Source organism: Protomyctophum bolini (genome assembly GCF_963924005.1).
Source record: "Protomyctophum bolini genome assembly, chromosome: 13".
Lineage (NCBI taxonomy): Eukaryota > Metazoa > Chordata > Actinopteri > Myctophiformes > Myctophidae > Protomyctophum > Protomyctophum bolini.
The window spans coordinates 40,700,338-40,717,589 of NC_137874.1; the positions used below are offsets into that span (position 1 = coordinate 40,700,338).

Below are 17,252 nucleotides of genomic sequence, written 5' to 3' on the forward strand. Positions count from 1 at the left end.
GCAGTCTTTTATAATTGCGTTGATGTGGTTCTTAAATTGTGAAATGTGTCATATCTATCTATCTATCTATCTATCTATCTATCTATCTATCTATCTATCTATCTATCTATCTATCTATCTATCTATCTATCTATCTATCCTCACACAGATTGACTTTGTGGCTCATGATGACATTCCTTACACGTCTGCTGGATCAGAGGATGTTTACAAGCACATCAAGGAAGCAGGTGAACTCACGTCTCCTTACTGTACGTTAATAATTACATCAAGGAAGCAGGTGAACTCACGTCTCCTTACTGTACGTTAATAATTACATCAAGGAAGCAGGTGAACTCACGTCTCCTTACTGTACGTTAATAATTACATCAAGGAAGCAGGTGAACTCACGTCTCCTTATTGTACGTTAATAATTACATCAAGGAAGCAGGTGAACTCACGTCTCCTTATTGTACGTTAATAATTACATCAAGGAAGCAGGTGAACTCACGTCTCCTTATTGTACGTTAATAACTACATCAAGGAAGCAGGTGAACTCACGTCTCCTTACTGTACGTTAATAATTACATCAAGGAAGCAGGTGAACTCACGTCTCCTTACTGTACGTTAATAATTACATCGAGGAAGCAGGTGAACTCACGTCTCCTTACTGTACGTTAATAATTACATCAAGGAAGCAGGTGAACTCACGTCTCCTTACTGTACGTTAATAATTACATCAAGGAAGCAGGTGAACTCACGTCTCCTTACTGTACGTTAATAATTACATCAAGGAAGCAGGTGAACTCACGTCTCCTTACTGTACGTTAATAACTACATCAAGGAAGCAGGTGAACTCACGTCTCCTTACTGTACGATAATAATTACATCAAGAAAGCAGGTGAACTCACGTCTCCTTACTGTACGTTAAGAATTACATCGAGGAAGCAGGTGAACTCACGTCTCCTTACTGTACGTCAATAATTACATCAAGGAAGCAGGTGAACTCACGTCTCCTTATTGTACGTTAATAATGACATCAAGGAAGCAGGTGAACTCACGTCTCCTTACTGTACGTTAATAATTACATCAAGGAAGCAGGTGAACTCACGTCTCCTTACTGTACGTTAATAATTACATCAAGGAAGCAGGTGAACTCACGTCTCCTTACTGTACGTTAATAATTACATCAAGGAAGCAGGTGAACTCACGTCTCCTTACTGTACGTTAAGAATTACATCGAGGAAGCAGGTGAACTCACGTCTCCTTACTGTACGTTAATAATTACATCAAGGAAGCAGGTGAACTCACGTCTCCTTATTGTACGTTAATAATTACATCGAGGAAGCAGGTGAACTCACGTCTCCTTACTGTACGTTAATAATTACATCGAGGAAGCAGGTGAACTCACGTCTCCTTACTGTACGTTAATAATTACATCAAGGAAGCAGGTGAACTCACGTCTCCTTACTGTACGTTAATAATTACATCAAGGAAGCAGGTGAACTCACGTCTCCTTACTGTACGTTAATAATTACATCAAGGAAGCAGGTGAACTCACGTCTCCTTACTGTACGTTAATAATTACATCAAGGAAGCAGGTGAACTCACGTCTCCTTACTGTACGTCAATAATTACATCAAGGAAGCAGGTGAACTCACGTCTCCTTATTGTACGTTAATAATTACATCAAGGAAGCAGGTGAACTCACGTCTCCTTACTGTACGTTAATAATGACATCGAGGAAGCAGGTGAACTCACGTCTCCTTACTGTACGTTAATAATTACATCAAGGAAGCAGGTGAACTCACGTCTCCTTATTGTACGTTAATAATTACATCAAGGAAGCAGGTGAACTCACGTCTCCTTACTGTATGTTAATAATGACATCGAGGAAGCAGGTGAACTCACGTCTCCTTATTGTACGTTAATAATTACATCAAGGAAGCAGGTGAACTCACGTCTCCTTATTGTACGTTAATAATTACATCAAGGAAGCAGGTGAACTCACGTCTCCTTACTGTATGTTAATAATCACATCGAGGAAGCAGGTGAACTCACGTCTCCTTACGGTTAAATCTCATCTAAAGGTAGCTCAGCTCTGCACCTCGCCGATGACCTAAATCTGCCGTTAAGTTACGTTTAATAACCCATTTAAACCGGAGACGATTCTACAAAAATGCCCGTGACAGTTTTCTGCAAAAACCCTGTGTTTCTATGTCAGTGGTTCGCAAACATTTTCATGTCAAGGACCCCCAGAATTATCTGTAGCAGCAACCGTAGAATAGCAGCAGGCCGTAGGATAGCAGCAACCGTAGAATAGCAGCAGGCCGTAGGATAGCAGCAACCGTAGGATAGCAGCAGACCGCAGGATAGCAGCAGGCCGTAGGATAGCAGCAGGTCGTAGGATAGCAGCAGGCCGTAGGATAGCAGCAGGCCGTAGGATAGCACCAACCGTAGGATAGCAGTGACCGTAGGATAGCAGTGGCCGTAGGATAGCAGCAGGCCGTAGGATAGCAGCAGGCCGTAGGATAGCAGCAGACCGTAGGATAGCAGCAGACCGTAGGATAGCAGCAGGTCGTAGGATAGCAGCGACCGTAGGATAGCAGCAGGCCGTAGGACAGCAGCAGGCCGTAGGATAGCAGCAGGCCGTAGGATAGCAGCAGACCGTAGGATAGCAGCAGACCATAGGATAGCAGCAGACCGTAGGATAGCAGCGACCGTAGGATAGCAGCAGGTCGTAGGATAGCAGCAGACCGTAGGATAGCAGCAGACCGTAGGATAGCAGCAGGCCGTAGGATAGCAGCAGGCCGTAGGATAGCAGCGACCGTAGGACAGCAGCAGGTCGTAGGATAGCAGCAGGCCGTAGGATAGCAGCAGACTGTAGGATAGCAGCAGACCGTAGGACAGCAGCGACCGTAGGATAGCAGCGACCGTAGGACAGCAGCAGGTCGTAGGATAGCAGCAGGCCGTAGGATAGCAGCAGACTGTAGGATAGCAGCAGACCGTAGGATAGCAGCAGACCGTAGGATAGCAGCAGGCCGTAGGATAGCAGCAGGCCGTAGGATAGCAGCAGGCCTTGTTATTGGAAAAAAACACATCAAGCCAGAGGCTATTTTTAGCACCATTGTAGCCGTCTGTCTGTGTCGGCTCTCTGGGGGCATTCCCCCCACCCTCCATCCCGACTTCATTCAAGTGCCAGTTTGTAGTAATCTGTTGGTGGAGAGCATGTCGTGCACAGAAAATAGCCCATCTACAAGCTTGTGAGATCGGCTATTTTCAGTTTGGGGCTATTTTAAATTGTTTTAAGATTAAAGAGCATTTGAATCGGTCAAACTACTTCAACTTCAACTTCAAAGAACTTTATTTTTCCTTTCGGAAACTTATTTTGTGCAGTGGTAAAGACAACAGAGATCACAGTACACACAAACACAGTTACTATATCATAGTATCTTAAAAACTAATTTTCTAGAGGAACTACTTAAAAGCATAATATATTTAAAATCTGTACTAATGATTAAAATCTAAATATTTACTGTATGCAACCTATGCAACTAGCAATAGAATTCATGTATTGTATGTTCAGAAACATCTTCCATAAATGTGAATGCCTGGTCTCAGATATTTCATTAAAGCAAAATGTTAACTTAAAGCCTCACACAGCACAGCGGGAACATATGGGTTTAGAATGATAATAACTGAATATAATTACATTTTCAGTAATGATATTTTATGTTTGATCATGTGATTGCTGTCATTTGTGCGTCATAGTGAAATGGCTGTGGCTCAGGAGGTAGAGCAGGTCGTTCAATGATCCGGGGGTCGGCGGTTCGAATCCCGGCTCCTTCTGTCTACATGTCGAGGTGTCCTCGGGCAAGACACTGAACCCTACATTGTCTCCAGTGGTTGCCACCATTGGTGTGGGAAGTAGTTAGGGAATATTAGCAAAAGTTGTGGCAAATCTGTAAAAATAAATACCACTAGCTTTCTTCACAGATGTGTTCATAAAGGTGTCTACTATCACAGAAATAAATGTTCCAAGCCAACTCCCTTGGGAAGCTTTGTGGGAGCCAATCAAAGTTGTGGTACCCGGAGGGCCTATAGGCTAAAAGCAGGCCATTTTAAAATTGGCCAATATGATCTTGTGAGATGTGTAAATAGGTTTTTACTTTGGGGTGCTGAATCCGTTCCAACCATTACCTTTCAGTAAGAAATGACTCCTGGCCATGAATTCGGCCATGCCTGCTTCTGTATGTCATGAGTTTATTAGGTTATTAGGACATTAATAATAACTAATAATCCATTTTATGCTCATCTCAATGGATGTCTATGGTGTTTTCTTGTTTTATTTTTATTTTATTTTGTTAATATATCACAAATGCATCCTAATTGAAACTAACTGTTGAAACAGAGGTAGATGGACAATCTTTAATGGAGTCTTTTCTTATTCTGAGAAGAATAAATCAGTTAAAGATTGTTCTTTTGTCCATCTACTTCCATCTTTCAACAGTTGGTTTCTGTTGTGATATACTACGGATTTTTCTATACACAGCTTTTGTTCCCACACGTCTCAATACTGTTCGCCGCTTCACCTCCCAATGTATTTATTTATTTGACAGGGACAAAGCTCATTAATCAACATGTCAGTTTTCACATCAATGTAAATGGGCCAGAGTTAGCCGAAGCTAAATTTCATCTGTAGTCCCTGTTGGGCAGGGTCTTAAAAAATGAATGATAAAAAAGAAAGACAAAGTGTAGTGTGCCTGCACACAACACCATGCGTTGATGCCATGTGTGCATATGTGCAGGCACCCAACACCACGTCCATACAAAAACACAGTACAATACTGTACATTCATTCAATAGTATGAATGAATGGACCATCGTAAAGCGCTTTGAGTAGGCATATAGTGCATAGAAAACAAGTGCTATAAAAATGCAATCCATCCATCCATCCATCTTAAACCGCTTATCCGTAGTCTGGTCGCGGGGGCAACCGCTCCACCAGAGAGCTCCAGACTTCCCTCTCCAGAGCAAACAAATGCAATCCGTTTTTATTCTTCTGTGTGTGTTCTCGTCTCCCAGGAATGTTTGTGGCCACTCAGAGGACCGAGGGCATCTCCATGATTGGTTCTGTGTGTGTTCTCGTCTCCCAGGAATGTTTGTGGCCACTCAGAGGACCGAGGGCATCTCCACGTCGGACCTCATCACTCGTATCGTCAGGGACTACGACGTCTACGCGCGCCGCAACCTGCAGCGAGGCTACACGGCGCGGGAACTCAACGTCGGGTTCATTTACGTAAGACCTGCTTAGAGGCTTATATCGCTCGTTATATTGTGCTGTTGTTTAACCCATTTAGACCTAGATGTTTCCGTTGGTGGTTCTCAACCTTTTCCATGTGAAGGACTCCCGGAATGATCTGTATTTCTCCATCTGAAAATATGTTGTTCCAGGGACAACCCTCCCAGAAGCAAAGATTTTAGTTAAAAACGTTCGCTCTGAAAGAATATATATTCAAAGATTTTCTAAACATGGGAACTAGTCAAAACAAACTGTAATGACGCACCATCAAACAACGATAAAATGATTCATGTCCAAACGAGCTCATATAAGTGTAAAATGTTTATAGTTATTCAGTGCACCAAATATCACAATACAATTTCAATATTAAATATATACCTGTATATATGAAATAAATATATGCAAACAGTCAAACAGTGAGCAAACCAAACGTGAATTAATCAATATACTAAATAAAGTCAACAAAATGTATCGCTCCCAGCTCACCCTGCCTCCAAGTTCAAACAGGCGCCTGTCACACCTATCAGACAAGCGTCTTATCAATGTTTTATCGTTTCATCTGTCTTGTCGTTTGTCGCATCAATTGACCACAATGCTTTGCGGAATCTGGGCGGTGCGTGGGCGGTGCGAGGACATGCGGAAACAGATCCACGTGTTGCCCCTGTTGTTGTCCTTACGCTGTTAGCTGCGGGACACAGTAGCTAGTAGCTTGTTGGTTGTGTCAACGTGTTGCGTCTCCACTTCAGTACCACTACCACAGTAGGTGCCAAGTCTGGCACTGATTCCGTGTGTATGTATATAGCCTCCAGGTACGCAGACTAAGCATGGCATCATTGTGGAAAATTAATATTTTCTGTTAGCAACGACTCCATTATTTTTAATAAAGCGCATCCATTTTACCACAACACACGACTTGCTGCATTTCAGGCTGTTAGCCATGACGCAGACGTCGATGCAGGCTATAGGCGAAATATAGGATAAGAGATGACATGCGTCTCCAAGTTGGAGCCTATAGTTGCGCCTGGGCGCACGGCTCTCTCCTATCTGCAGTCCGACCGTTCAGCGTTACTTCAGGAGAGGAGACGACAGATTAAAAAAAGAGAGAAAAAAAAGGGGGGGAATCATATTTGAACCATAATCTGAAGTAGGCCTAATGGGCATAGCCAACACGGCATATCACATCTACATTTATCCTTCAACATTTCATGCCCAAAATGATTGTTTGGGAGCAGTAGCATTTTCAGAAATATAAGTCATGGCTACGACTGTTTCATAATATCCAGTCCAATGCGCACTGCCCATGCGAACGGAAAACATGTTCATTCATATTAACAGTTTTATTTTATTTTAACAACCAAATCATATGGAATGGTTTGAAGTAGGCCTTCATTTATAATGTCGCATCCTCTGTGTAAAGCACTGATGTCCTTTTATATCGTTGGTCCGTGCAGTCAGACGGATAACTATTGATTATGGGTCGGGTGGAATAACAAACTGATACGAGGTGGAACGAGAGATCTGAACGGAGTCGACGCGACACCTGAATTATATAAGCATTAGGCTATATAGACCAGAGCTAGGTTAGGAGTGAATGATAAAAATGCATGCACCTTGAATTATAACGTTTGTTTTAATTTTCTGTTCGGCCACGACGGGCAGGGATTATATTTTCCTGTTGAATTGCTTACTGGAACAGACCAAACTACTTTTCGTTACGAAAGTGCATAGGCGCTTTCCTCTTCCGTGTCTGTACTCTGCAGAAAAAAAACAACAGAGTGTGAAAAGACCGCCCAGTGCAGCGTAACAAACGGATCTTCTCTCCTATTGGTTGGCGGGTAAACCCAACCCTTTTTGTCTTGTCTGAGGTGCCGCCTTGTTCTTCAGCTTGTCGCCTACAAAATGTTTTGTGTCTTGTGTCTTGCCCCCCCCCCCCCCCCCATGAAACACGTTTGTCTGATGAGACCACGTGACTCCCATTAGAAATGCATTGGGAGCTGTCTTGTCTGATGCTTTTCATCAGACAACCATAAGACGCTTGTCTGATAGATGTGACTGCGGCCTTAGAGTGAGCTGGTACAGAAACCTGTATTTGTCAACTACCGGTGGCCACGCCCACAGAGACACTCCCACCAATAATGGAAGTATAATAGAGTAACTGTAACTAAGCACTCTTTGGCTCTTGGGAGACTTTGACTTCTTTTTATTTTTTTTATAATTTTTATCCCACGATTTTGTAACTCATCTTTCACCCCTGTGTCAATCATCTAATGTGATCCTGGGCTCTACACACCCTCCACCAACCTAGTCCCCATATATGGGGGACAAGGGGAGAGCAACGGACTTGAACTCATGCTTCCTTCATGCCTGAGTGTCCAAGTTGCTCCTTTACACCTGACAGGGAGGAGTTTCCCTGGTTGGACGTAGCGCGTGTGGAAGGAACACGTTATTCCAACCAGTTCCTTTCCCCTCCATCAGGCGCCCCGGCTGGCCAGGGGGAGACTTTGACTTCTAGATAACTTGTGTTCCCAGGAGAATAAGTACCGGCTGCAGAACCAGGTGGACAAGATGAAGGAGACCGTCCACCGGGTGGAGGAGAAGTCCAAGGATCTGGTGCACCGCGTGGAGGAGAAGAGCCACGACCTCATCCACAAGTGGGAGGAGAAGTCCAGGGAGTTCATCGGCAACTTCCTGGAGCTCTTTGGCCCAGACGGAGCATGGGTAGGTCTGCCTTCCCTAGAGAGCGTCGCAGTCCCCTTTCAGAACAACGAGTGGCCCAGGAAATGAATCTCAATGCATTTTCCTCATAGACTTTTCAGAAAGTATTTATTTAAAGACGTTTACGCCGCGGACAAAGCCAACTCTTATCGTGACCAATCATGACAACAAACACAATTTTTCGGGCCAAACAAAGAATTAGAAAGTAGAAAAGAATGGCAGGTTTTTCTTCTTTGTAATTATTTGTTTGGTTCAAAATATTGTGTGTGTTGTCATGATTTGTCACGACAAGAGTTGGCTTCGTACGACCCTTAAAACAGTGGTTCCCAAAGTGGGGTCCGGGGACCCCCAGGGGTACCTGAGGGAGTTCCAGGGGGGACCCATCTATTTTGTTCATGTTCATAAAGTGCTAAAGTGTTTAAAGCAGTGGTTCCCAAACTTTTTCATGTCAAGGACCCCCAAATTGACACTACTTAGCCCGTGGACCCCCATTTGAAAAGATATGCCAGGGACCCCCATAAGAGAAGACGTACACATTTAGACGTCTACATTTAGACGTCTACATTTACATTTACATTAGACTGTCTGCTTTAGACTGTGACACTCTATACACCTCACCATAGTAGACAGAAAGGTAGACTCGCCTCCTTCGGCTCTCTGGGGCGTGGGACGGTATCTCGAGAGGAGGCAAGCTTGCTGAGTTTCCGCCGTGCGTCACGGGAGCGGAGTAGGCCAATCAGAGGCTGGTGGGTTTTTATGTCTTCTTTATATTGGGTTCTATTGGGTCAATCGGGTTCTATTGGGTTCTTTCTATAGAGCGCCGAAGTCCTGACGTCACTCGCTCATCCCCTCGATTCCCCTGGTCCACGGAAGTCATTTCTCTATGGAGAATAACATGGGCTCATCTTAAAATTGTGGTGCAAAAATAAACACGTTATTGTCAGGGAGGTGTCTCTGTATCGTTTGCAACAGTCAGTCACTCATATATGATAAAGTCTGTTCCTAGCGAAAATTTAACTAATTCAGTAGCAGTAACATTAGCGTTTTCTCTCTTCATATCCATATGAGTGAAACGGCTGGGGTGACATTCTTATATGAAAAATCTAATGCAAATAAAAAAGTACATGAACCCGTGGACTTAGCGCCCTCTACCCGATATTGACGTCAGACTTCGGTGCTCTATTGGGTTGTGGGAACCAGAGTAACACAGTAAGAGAGTGGCGACACTAGCGTTGACTCCCATTGTAACAATAATGGAATGCAGAAGTGCTCATTCTATCTCAATGGGATAGTTCCAGCCATAGGAGAACTGTTTGGAACTATAGCCCATAGGGCGAGATCAAAAATCTCACTCTCCTACTCTACACGCTGGTGGGAACTACAGTATGCACAAAATCGAATTTCACCCACTTTTTGTAAAACTGTGATGTGACAATGAAGTCCCACTTCTGCACGTTTTAACAGCACGTGATCCAGGAGCAGAGTGGCCGCATGCTCCAGGCTCTGTCGCCCTACTCCTCCCCCCGAGGCTCTCCCAGCAGCAGTCCCACCAGAAGAAGACGCTCCTCCGCCTCGCCCAGCACGCCCCCCGCCAGCCCCCCGACCTCCCCACGCAGGAAGGGCCCCCCGACCTCCCCACGCAGGAAGGGCCCCCCGACCTCCCCACGGCGCAGGAAGGGGCCTCCTCCTCCTGCTTCTCCTCCCAGCGCCCCGAACTCCCCTCGGACACGGGGGCCTCCTCCTCCTTCTCCTTCCAGCCCCCCCCCGACCTCCCCTCGGCGGCAGGGGCGCTCGTCCCGCAAAGACGGCGGTGGCGCCGCAACGCATCACATGAACGGCAGCTTGAGGAGGAAGAAGGAGGAGGAGGAGGAGGAGGAGGAGGAGGAGTTGCAAGAGTAATTATAATTTTTTTTAGCGTAACATGTTGATCATTGTGTTCAGGGGAGCTCCATTTTGAGAACTCCACGTCACGTCATGTCCTGCTATTGGAAATTCTAGTAGGAAACCTACTTCAGAAACCTGAACGTTGTCAGTGTTGATTTCGTCGACGAAAAATGTTCGTCGACTTACCTTTTTTTCACTGACGAAAACTTAAATGGAAACTACATGAAAACTAAGCTACGATCATGACTAAAACTGAGACTAAATATATTGACAATATCATCAACAAAATACAAACTAGACTAAAATGTTAGGAAGGGACTATAGTGGACAAGAGATTCTGTAATAAATAAAAGACGAGTCATATTTTACGCTTGGTTTCATGTCTGTTGTGAGCTTGTAGATCGGCTATTTTCTGCAAGTGTAAAATCAGCCATTACGACGGCATCAAGGCCCGACAAAATACTTTTAGTCGACTAAATCAACTGTAGATTTAGTCGACTAACCCATTCTGACCGGGCACCCATTTTGGTGTTGGCATCATGTTATGCTTTAGCTATTGAAAAATAGCAGATCTACAAGCTCATATCGCGCCACCGAGTGGCGCGATACGAGCTTGTAGGTCTGCTATTTTTGAAAAATTCGAAGAACGACTGACATTTTTAGAATCTGATCTCAGGCCAGAATGGGTTAATCAGACCAGTGTGTGTCCCGTGGAAACCTCGTATGAATCTGATCTCAGGTCAGAATGGGCTAAATGAGGTTTCATTCCAAAGACTACGACTAAACTAAAATAGAAATTGGCTGCCAAAAACAACACTGGAACATCGTCAGTGAGAAAGGGGGGGGGGGGGCATTATTTGCCAAGGGTGTTATATGTTAATTTAATTCTATTCAGATGCCCTGAATAAATACCCTTCAGGAAAGCACGGAAAGTCGGAATGCCACACCCGTATGACATCACAGTACCAATGCTTACAGTAAATATACAGTTTCCGCTTTGGAATAAATAACTTAAAATTACCTTTTTGAGTTCATTGCTCAAAACAAAACAACATTTTAGCCCCTGGGAAGTGCAATAATTTAAACAACAAAGGCTTTAATTTGCCAACTATGTTGTCAAAAGTACAATAACTTGATTTTTCGATTCATGTTATTAAACTGGTGGCGCATGGGGAGGAGATGCAAGGACACAACATTTTAAACACAGGTTTGAGGGATGTGTGTGTCCTGGTGCTCAAATGAAACAAGAATAAGGAGAATCTGAACTTGTACGACGGAAACATTAAGCAAGTTCATCGATTTGTTTTTGTATACATCTCTGCTGTCCGAAGGAAACAACATTACTCCAAAATATACGTTTTTAAGGAAATTAATAAAAACCTTATTTTTTTATAAACGATGCAATAATGCCTCATCAAAGTTGGTGTTGTGACTTTAGATGTTGTCAATTACTTGCATGAGAAGGAGAGAGGTGGTGGAGTTTTCGAAACAACACACAGACGTAAAGGGTGTTCAATAGCTCGCCTCTGATTTATGGAGAAAAAATCAAATACCTCCGGACAGCAACAAATTATGCAAATGGAAGTCTTGTTAAGTGCACCGCGATGAGAGTGCAATTAATCATTCCTTTCCACGTGGAAAGACTTATTACTGAAGACTAGACTTGCCAGTCTAAGCTTTAAAAACTGTACCCTGGAACTTATTTTAATGAATAAAACGTTTTAACCAATCTGTTGGTATGGTACAGTATTTTAACCCATTCTGGGTCGGGAACCCCTTTTGGTGTTCTAAGCATCATGTTATACTTTAGCTATTGAAAAATAGCAGATCTACAAGCTCATAGCTCATCTACGAGGCTGTAGATCTGCTTTTTTTATCGTGAACATGTGGTGCGAATCTTTGAATATTCTTTCAGATCGAGCGACCATTTTTTACTCAAATCTTTGCAACCAGGGGTTCCCTAGAACAACATATTTTTCAGATGGGGGTCGACAGCCAAATTACAAATAATTCTGGGGGTCCTTGACATGAAAATGGCTGAGAACCACTGACATCGAAACATTTAGGTTTAGAAGACATTTGTAGAATCGTCCTGACAATAGAACACTGGATAGAACACAAACCGTCTCAGCTCAAGGGCACCGCCGTAAATAACTTTCATCCACGCCACGGCATCCCTGAATTATAGCACCTTACTGTACATTCATGACATGTCATATATTTTACAGTAAGTCAGTCTTTTAGGTAGATTTGTCCAGTGTCCACACATGCAGGACACCTGGGTTTGAATCCCGGGTGTTAAAAGTTGCAATTACCCTTCTCTGCCGGATGACTGTCTGTAAATGTATACATATTAGTTTAATAATGGCATTCACACATCATGGAAAAGAAACAATTTCATTCACAGGCCGTTTAATTAATTAAATTCTGCTTGTTTTCTTTGGCTTCAAATCCAAATGCATCGCAGTGTGTTCATTCTGTTAACCCATTCTGACCGGGCACCCATTTTGGTGTTGGCATCATGTTATGCTTTACCTATTGAAAAATAGCAGATCTACAAGCTCATAGCGCGCCACCGAGTGGCGCGATACGAGCTTGTAGGTCTGCTATTTTTAAAAAATTCGAAGAACGACTGACATTTTTAGAATCTGATCTCAGGTCAGAATGGGTTCATCAGACCAGTGTGTGTCCAGTGGAAAACCTCGTGTGAATCTGATCCCAGGTCAGAATGGGTTAAAGGCAGTGTTCATTTTGACATTTTGATCGTCTTAGTCTTTTGAACACGGTTAAGTTTGTCCTATTTCAGTGATCTGAAGTGGTTTAGTCTAGTCTTGGCTAGCCTCGATACCCAGGCTTTCAGTCTTGGCCAACTAAACATCAAAATCAAATGCCAATGTTCATGTTGACAGCAAATTCTGATTACCGGTAGTCTAGCCTGGGCACCATTTCATTTCGGTATATGATCCGGGCTGGAGCCGGATGATATGCTTACGTCATGTTGTAGGCAATGGTTTGCCTACAACTAAAAGCAATAAAAGCTCTCGTAAGCGAGAGCTTTTATTGAGAGGGAAAAGGAAGTTGTCGCCGCCTGTTCCGACTACAAAACAATACTACAACATGACGTAACCACATCATCCGGCCCCAGGCGGGATCATACGGACTTTTGAAACAGAGACCAGGCTTTCCTCCGAGGCGGTGGAAAGCCTGGTGAGGCGAGGTTACCGGTAGTCTAACACACCATTTACTTTTAGTAATCTGAAATAGTTTTGTCTAGTTTTAGCCGATTAAATATCAAAATCTTTGTCATAGTCAACAAAATGAACACTTTTGACTTGATATCCATTGATAAATCTGCAAAATAAGCCAATGTTGCAGAGATGCACTGTAGGCTTACAGTGCATCTCTAATGTTGCTAGTAATGGGTATCATTCCTTGGTGGGCATGTGTCCTGGGGTACTGGGGAACATACGTATACAGGTATTATCTATATTTACACCTAAATAATCTGCTTGGATATGACTTTTCCTGCTCATTTGATTTGTTTACTACTTGAACGTGAAGAACTGTGGCTTTCTATCCCCCTCTAGTGGCAAATCTTCATATCATTTTCACACTATAGAGAAATGTCATGCCATACATAAAGAATATAGAACATTATTGCTTTTCTTCTTTTGTAGACCCATAGTATACTATACACTCTAATTCATAACTGACACATACAACTATTTAGACGAAGGGACTTGTCAAGACTAATATTATTTAAGGCTTTGTTAACTTGGTGAAGGTTGTATACAATCACAAAAACAAACTCTTAAATATGTGTTGCTAGTACTACGTATGTGCATGTTATGAAGGTTTAGGCCTGCAGGATATATAGAAACATTATTTTTATTTATTTTATTATTTTATTATTCATTGGAAATGCATTGAGGCGGCCATGACACACAGAAGACAACAGGACACAAGTGTGTCTTAGGTGTGAGTGAGGCCCTATAGTCAACACAGAAGTTCTTATTTCCACACAAGGTGAATTAACGACACAGTTCCATGTTGACAGTGAGAGGTATATTCCCCATCCGTTTGTGGACTCTCTGGACTGTTCCTACAGACTACACACTGAGCCAGCAGGACAGATGGAGGATCAGGGAGTCGGGCAAGTCCAGGACCGGAACCAGAGCCACGGACGGACCGGACCGGCTGCGTCTCAGACACTCCTCCAGACCCGTAGCGATGTTGTGCAGTGCAGAGGAGTGGTCACCCTTATAGAAGACCCTGGCGCACAGCGGCCACAGCCCACTCCCCCCCATCCTCTTCACGGTGCTATTGAACGTCGCGCCGATCGCCTCCAGCGCATCCTTCACGTCTATTGAGACCTCTAGGGCGGAGGTGGGTGTGGCGGCGTGGGACAGGGACAGGGACAGGGACAGCGTGGCGCTCCGGCCGTCACTGGACGCCACCGCTCGGCATTCTATCGACCCGCACCCCGACTGTGTAGTCACGTGACAGGAAGTCCGTTCCCCGGGGTGGTCTCGGACGGCGATGACGTGCAGCTCGACGGACGCGGCCTTGGGCAGGGCGGGCACCACGACGACCACCAGCGGCGTCCGGCGGCGGTTGTTCTCCTCCGAACCGGCCTCGTCGTCTCGGGTGGCGGCGGCTGCTCTCAGGCGGCTCTCCCAGACGGCCCTGATGACGGGAACGTCTCGACGCCTGGTGGCGTAGACGTGGGCCTGGAGGACGTGGGCCAGGGTCAGACCGCCCAGCGCGGCGTCCAGCACCTTCTCCACGTGGCCGAAGCACAGGCGCGCCTGCGTCCCGACGCCGCCCGTCACCAGGCGCATGGTGCAGGGGACCAGAGGGATCTGACCCGCACAGAACACCCGCTGGTCCACCCGGAGGGCCTGGCTGTAGGGCCCGATGCTGGCCGGCGCCCAGTGGGATATGCTCTGGACGTGCAGGGCCTCTCTCCGGTGGGAGGAGAAGCCGTCATCGTCGTCGTCCTCTGGGGGCCAGTCGTGGAGGAGACAGTCCAGCTGCAGCAGCTGACCAGCCGGCAGGGAGGCCTGGACACACACCCTGGCGGGAGGGTTGGTGACGCCAAAGTGTTTCCCGTACACCTCGTTGAGGGGACCGAAGTCCTCCATGGCGCGCACGTAGAGGTGAACACAGGTAGGCGTAGAGGCGCCACAGGTAGGCGAGGGGCACCAGGCCCAGGCGCCCGCACACGTGTTCCACGCGCGTCCTCTGGTAGTCGGAGAGGATGGCGCCCACGGACACGGCCTCCACGCCGGCCTCCTTCTCCCGGACCTCGCGCAGCAGCTGGAACAGGTCCTCCACCTCGTCGCCCTCCGTCCGGCGGTAGTCCCGGCCCACGCTCAGAGCGCCGCCCCGGATGGTGCGTCGGTACAGCGGCAGCCCCCCCATGGCCTCGGCCACCAGCTCCACGGCCCGGTGGCCCACCGTCTGGTACATGTGGCTGTCCAGCTCGTCCGTCGTGGTGGTGGTGTCGGACTCGGGCGGACGCAGGTTGGCCAGAGCCGCGATGCTGTGGCCGGCGGCCACACACTGCATCATGTTGTAGACGCTGTCTTTGCCGCCGCTGATCAGCGCCACCACTTTCATTTTATTGTTTGTTTTTTGCCGCTGGGGTGAACCTTCGACGATACGATTATGTCCCCCGTGTGTCCCCTATTTTGGACTCGGGTTTTGGTCGTTTATTTGCTCTCAGTTCATAGAGAAAGGGAACATCTTCGCATTAGCAACACCGCCGCGTATGAAAGTTCTGATTCATGATGGTTATTACTAGTGCTTGAACAGATGTTGATGTAGCTAGGTACAGGTACATGTTGAATAGTTCAATATCATGCCGTTCAGATAGATAGTTTTGAAGTGCCCCCGAAGCACCACACAAGCTAACCAGTGCGGTACCAGTGTGGTAGTATGTCGAGTCTAGTCTATGACGCCGGTACTATGATGTCATAGTGACAACGACAGCGGCAGGAAGCTGGGCTGAACCGTCAAGTGAACCCAGAGGGGTTTGCGTTGGTCACTCAGGGACGTTGATGCGTGTGTGGAGTCTGTGGACAGACGGACACGTCCCTCCGGTCCGACCCCACTCGGCAGGTGTCGGCACACACCCTCCAACGACGCCAACAGCGGCAGGTTTGTCAAGTCAATCGGTCTGACGGTGCCTGAGTTACAGACAGACAGACAGACAGACAGACAGAGGGAGTCAGACAGACAGACAGACAGACAGACAGACAGACAGACAGACAGACAGAGGGAGTCAGACAGACAGACAGACAGACAGACAGACAGAGGGAGTCAGACAGACAGACAGACAGACAGACAGACAGACAGACAGACAGAGGGAGTCAGACAGACAGACAGACAGACAGACAGACAGACAGACAGACAGAGGGAGTCAGACAGACAGACAGACAGACAGACAGACAGACAGACAGACAGACAGACAGAGGGAGAGTCATAATAAGGATAGAATACAAGTATGTATACATACATATATATATATATACATATAGGCTACATACTTACATAGTACATAGGCTACTGTTGGAGCTATTCACTATCTTGTATTTCACATTTATTTGTTGGATTTGTTTGGTAGAATTATTGTATGCATTATTATTTCAGTTTATTTGTGTTCCAGTTAAAAGCTTTTATTTTGAAGGTATTGGGCAATTGGGTGTACACAGGTGAATTTATTTAACTGTCATCAGACAGGCACTCAGCCAGATTTCAGTTTGGCACTGGGAAGGTGCACAAGTTTTTACCAGGGTGACAGGGTCAAAGCAGTTATTTCCATCATGTTTGCCATACCCGTCTATGAAGGAAAAACAATAAAATATCACCAACCTGCAAGAGCTGTTTCGACATCGACTCATTTATCCCTGCGTAAGATCCACTATACCCGGTGCCTCAGTGGCCTTTGGAACTTTATTGTTGTTGACAAATAGCCACTACAGCTACTATACAGATATCACACACTTACATTTGTTAATGGTGTGTGTGTGTGTAATGATGTGTACGAACAAGGATAATGACCATTTCCCTCAGTGAAACATCTCAGTGTGGACTATGGAGTGAGAGAGACATAGAGAGAGAGAGAGAGAGAGAGAGAGAGAGAGAGAGAGAGAGAGAGAGAGAGACTTTGCATGCTGCTTGTCTGAAGAACTCTCACCTGTGAGTGACCACATCCAGTCCAGTGTGGATAGAATGGATGATGGTCTCTAGTGAGTCTAGTCTCCACTCCACTTGCAAACGAAAATAAAAGCCTGGCTACCAACTATAGGCTAAACCCGCACCAGCACCGCTCTCAGGGTGCATTTAATTATTATTGTTTATATTGCCATGT

General features: G+C 45.6%; 1 protein-coding gene and 1 pseudogene across 2 annotated transcripts in view; one reads left to right on the forward strand and one right to left on the reverse strand.

The window, feature by feature from the left end:
• Positions 1 to 9,950, forward strand: part of LOC308327684 (choline-phosphate cytidylyltransferase B-like) — a gene marked incomplete at both ends in the record, with an annotated part of 19,825 nt that extends 9,875 nt beyond the window's left edge. The window contains 5 exons of the mRNA XM_080781209.1: positions 149 to 227; positions 5,133 to 5,275; positions 7,808 to 7,996; positions 9,458 to 9,816; positions 9,935 to 9,950. Of these exons, the coding sequence (XP_080637335.1) occupies positions 149 to 227; positions 5,133 to 5,275; positions 7,808 to 7,996; positions 9,458 to 9,816; positions 9,935 to 9,950 (786 nt within the window). The remainder of the gene's footprint in view (positions 1 to 148; positions 228 to 5,132; positions 5,276 to 7,807; positions 7,997 to 9,457; positions 9,817 to 9,934) is intronic.
• A 4,003-nt stretch (positions 9,951 to 13,953) lies between these two features.
• Positions 13,954 to 15,692, reverse strand: LOC308326805 (annotated as a pseudogene). Its single transcript has one exon. The product of its transcript is annotated as an uncharacterized misc_RNA (transcript).
• Positions 15,693 to 17,252: the final 1,560 nt, after the last annotated feature.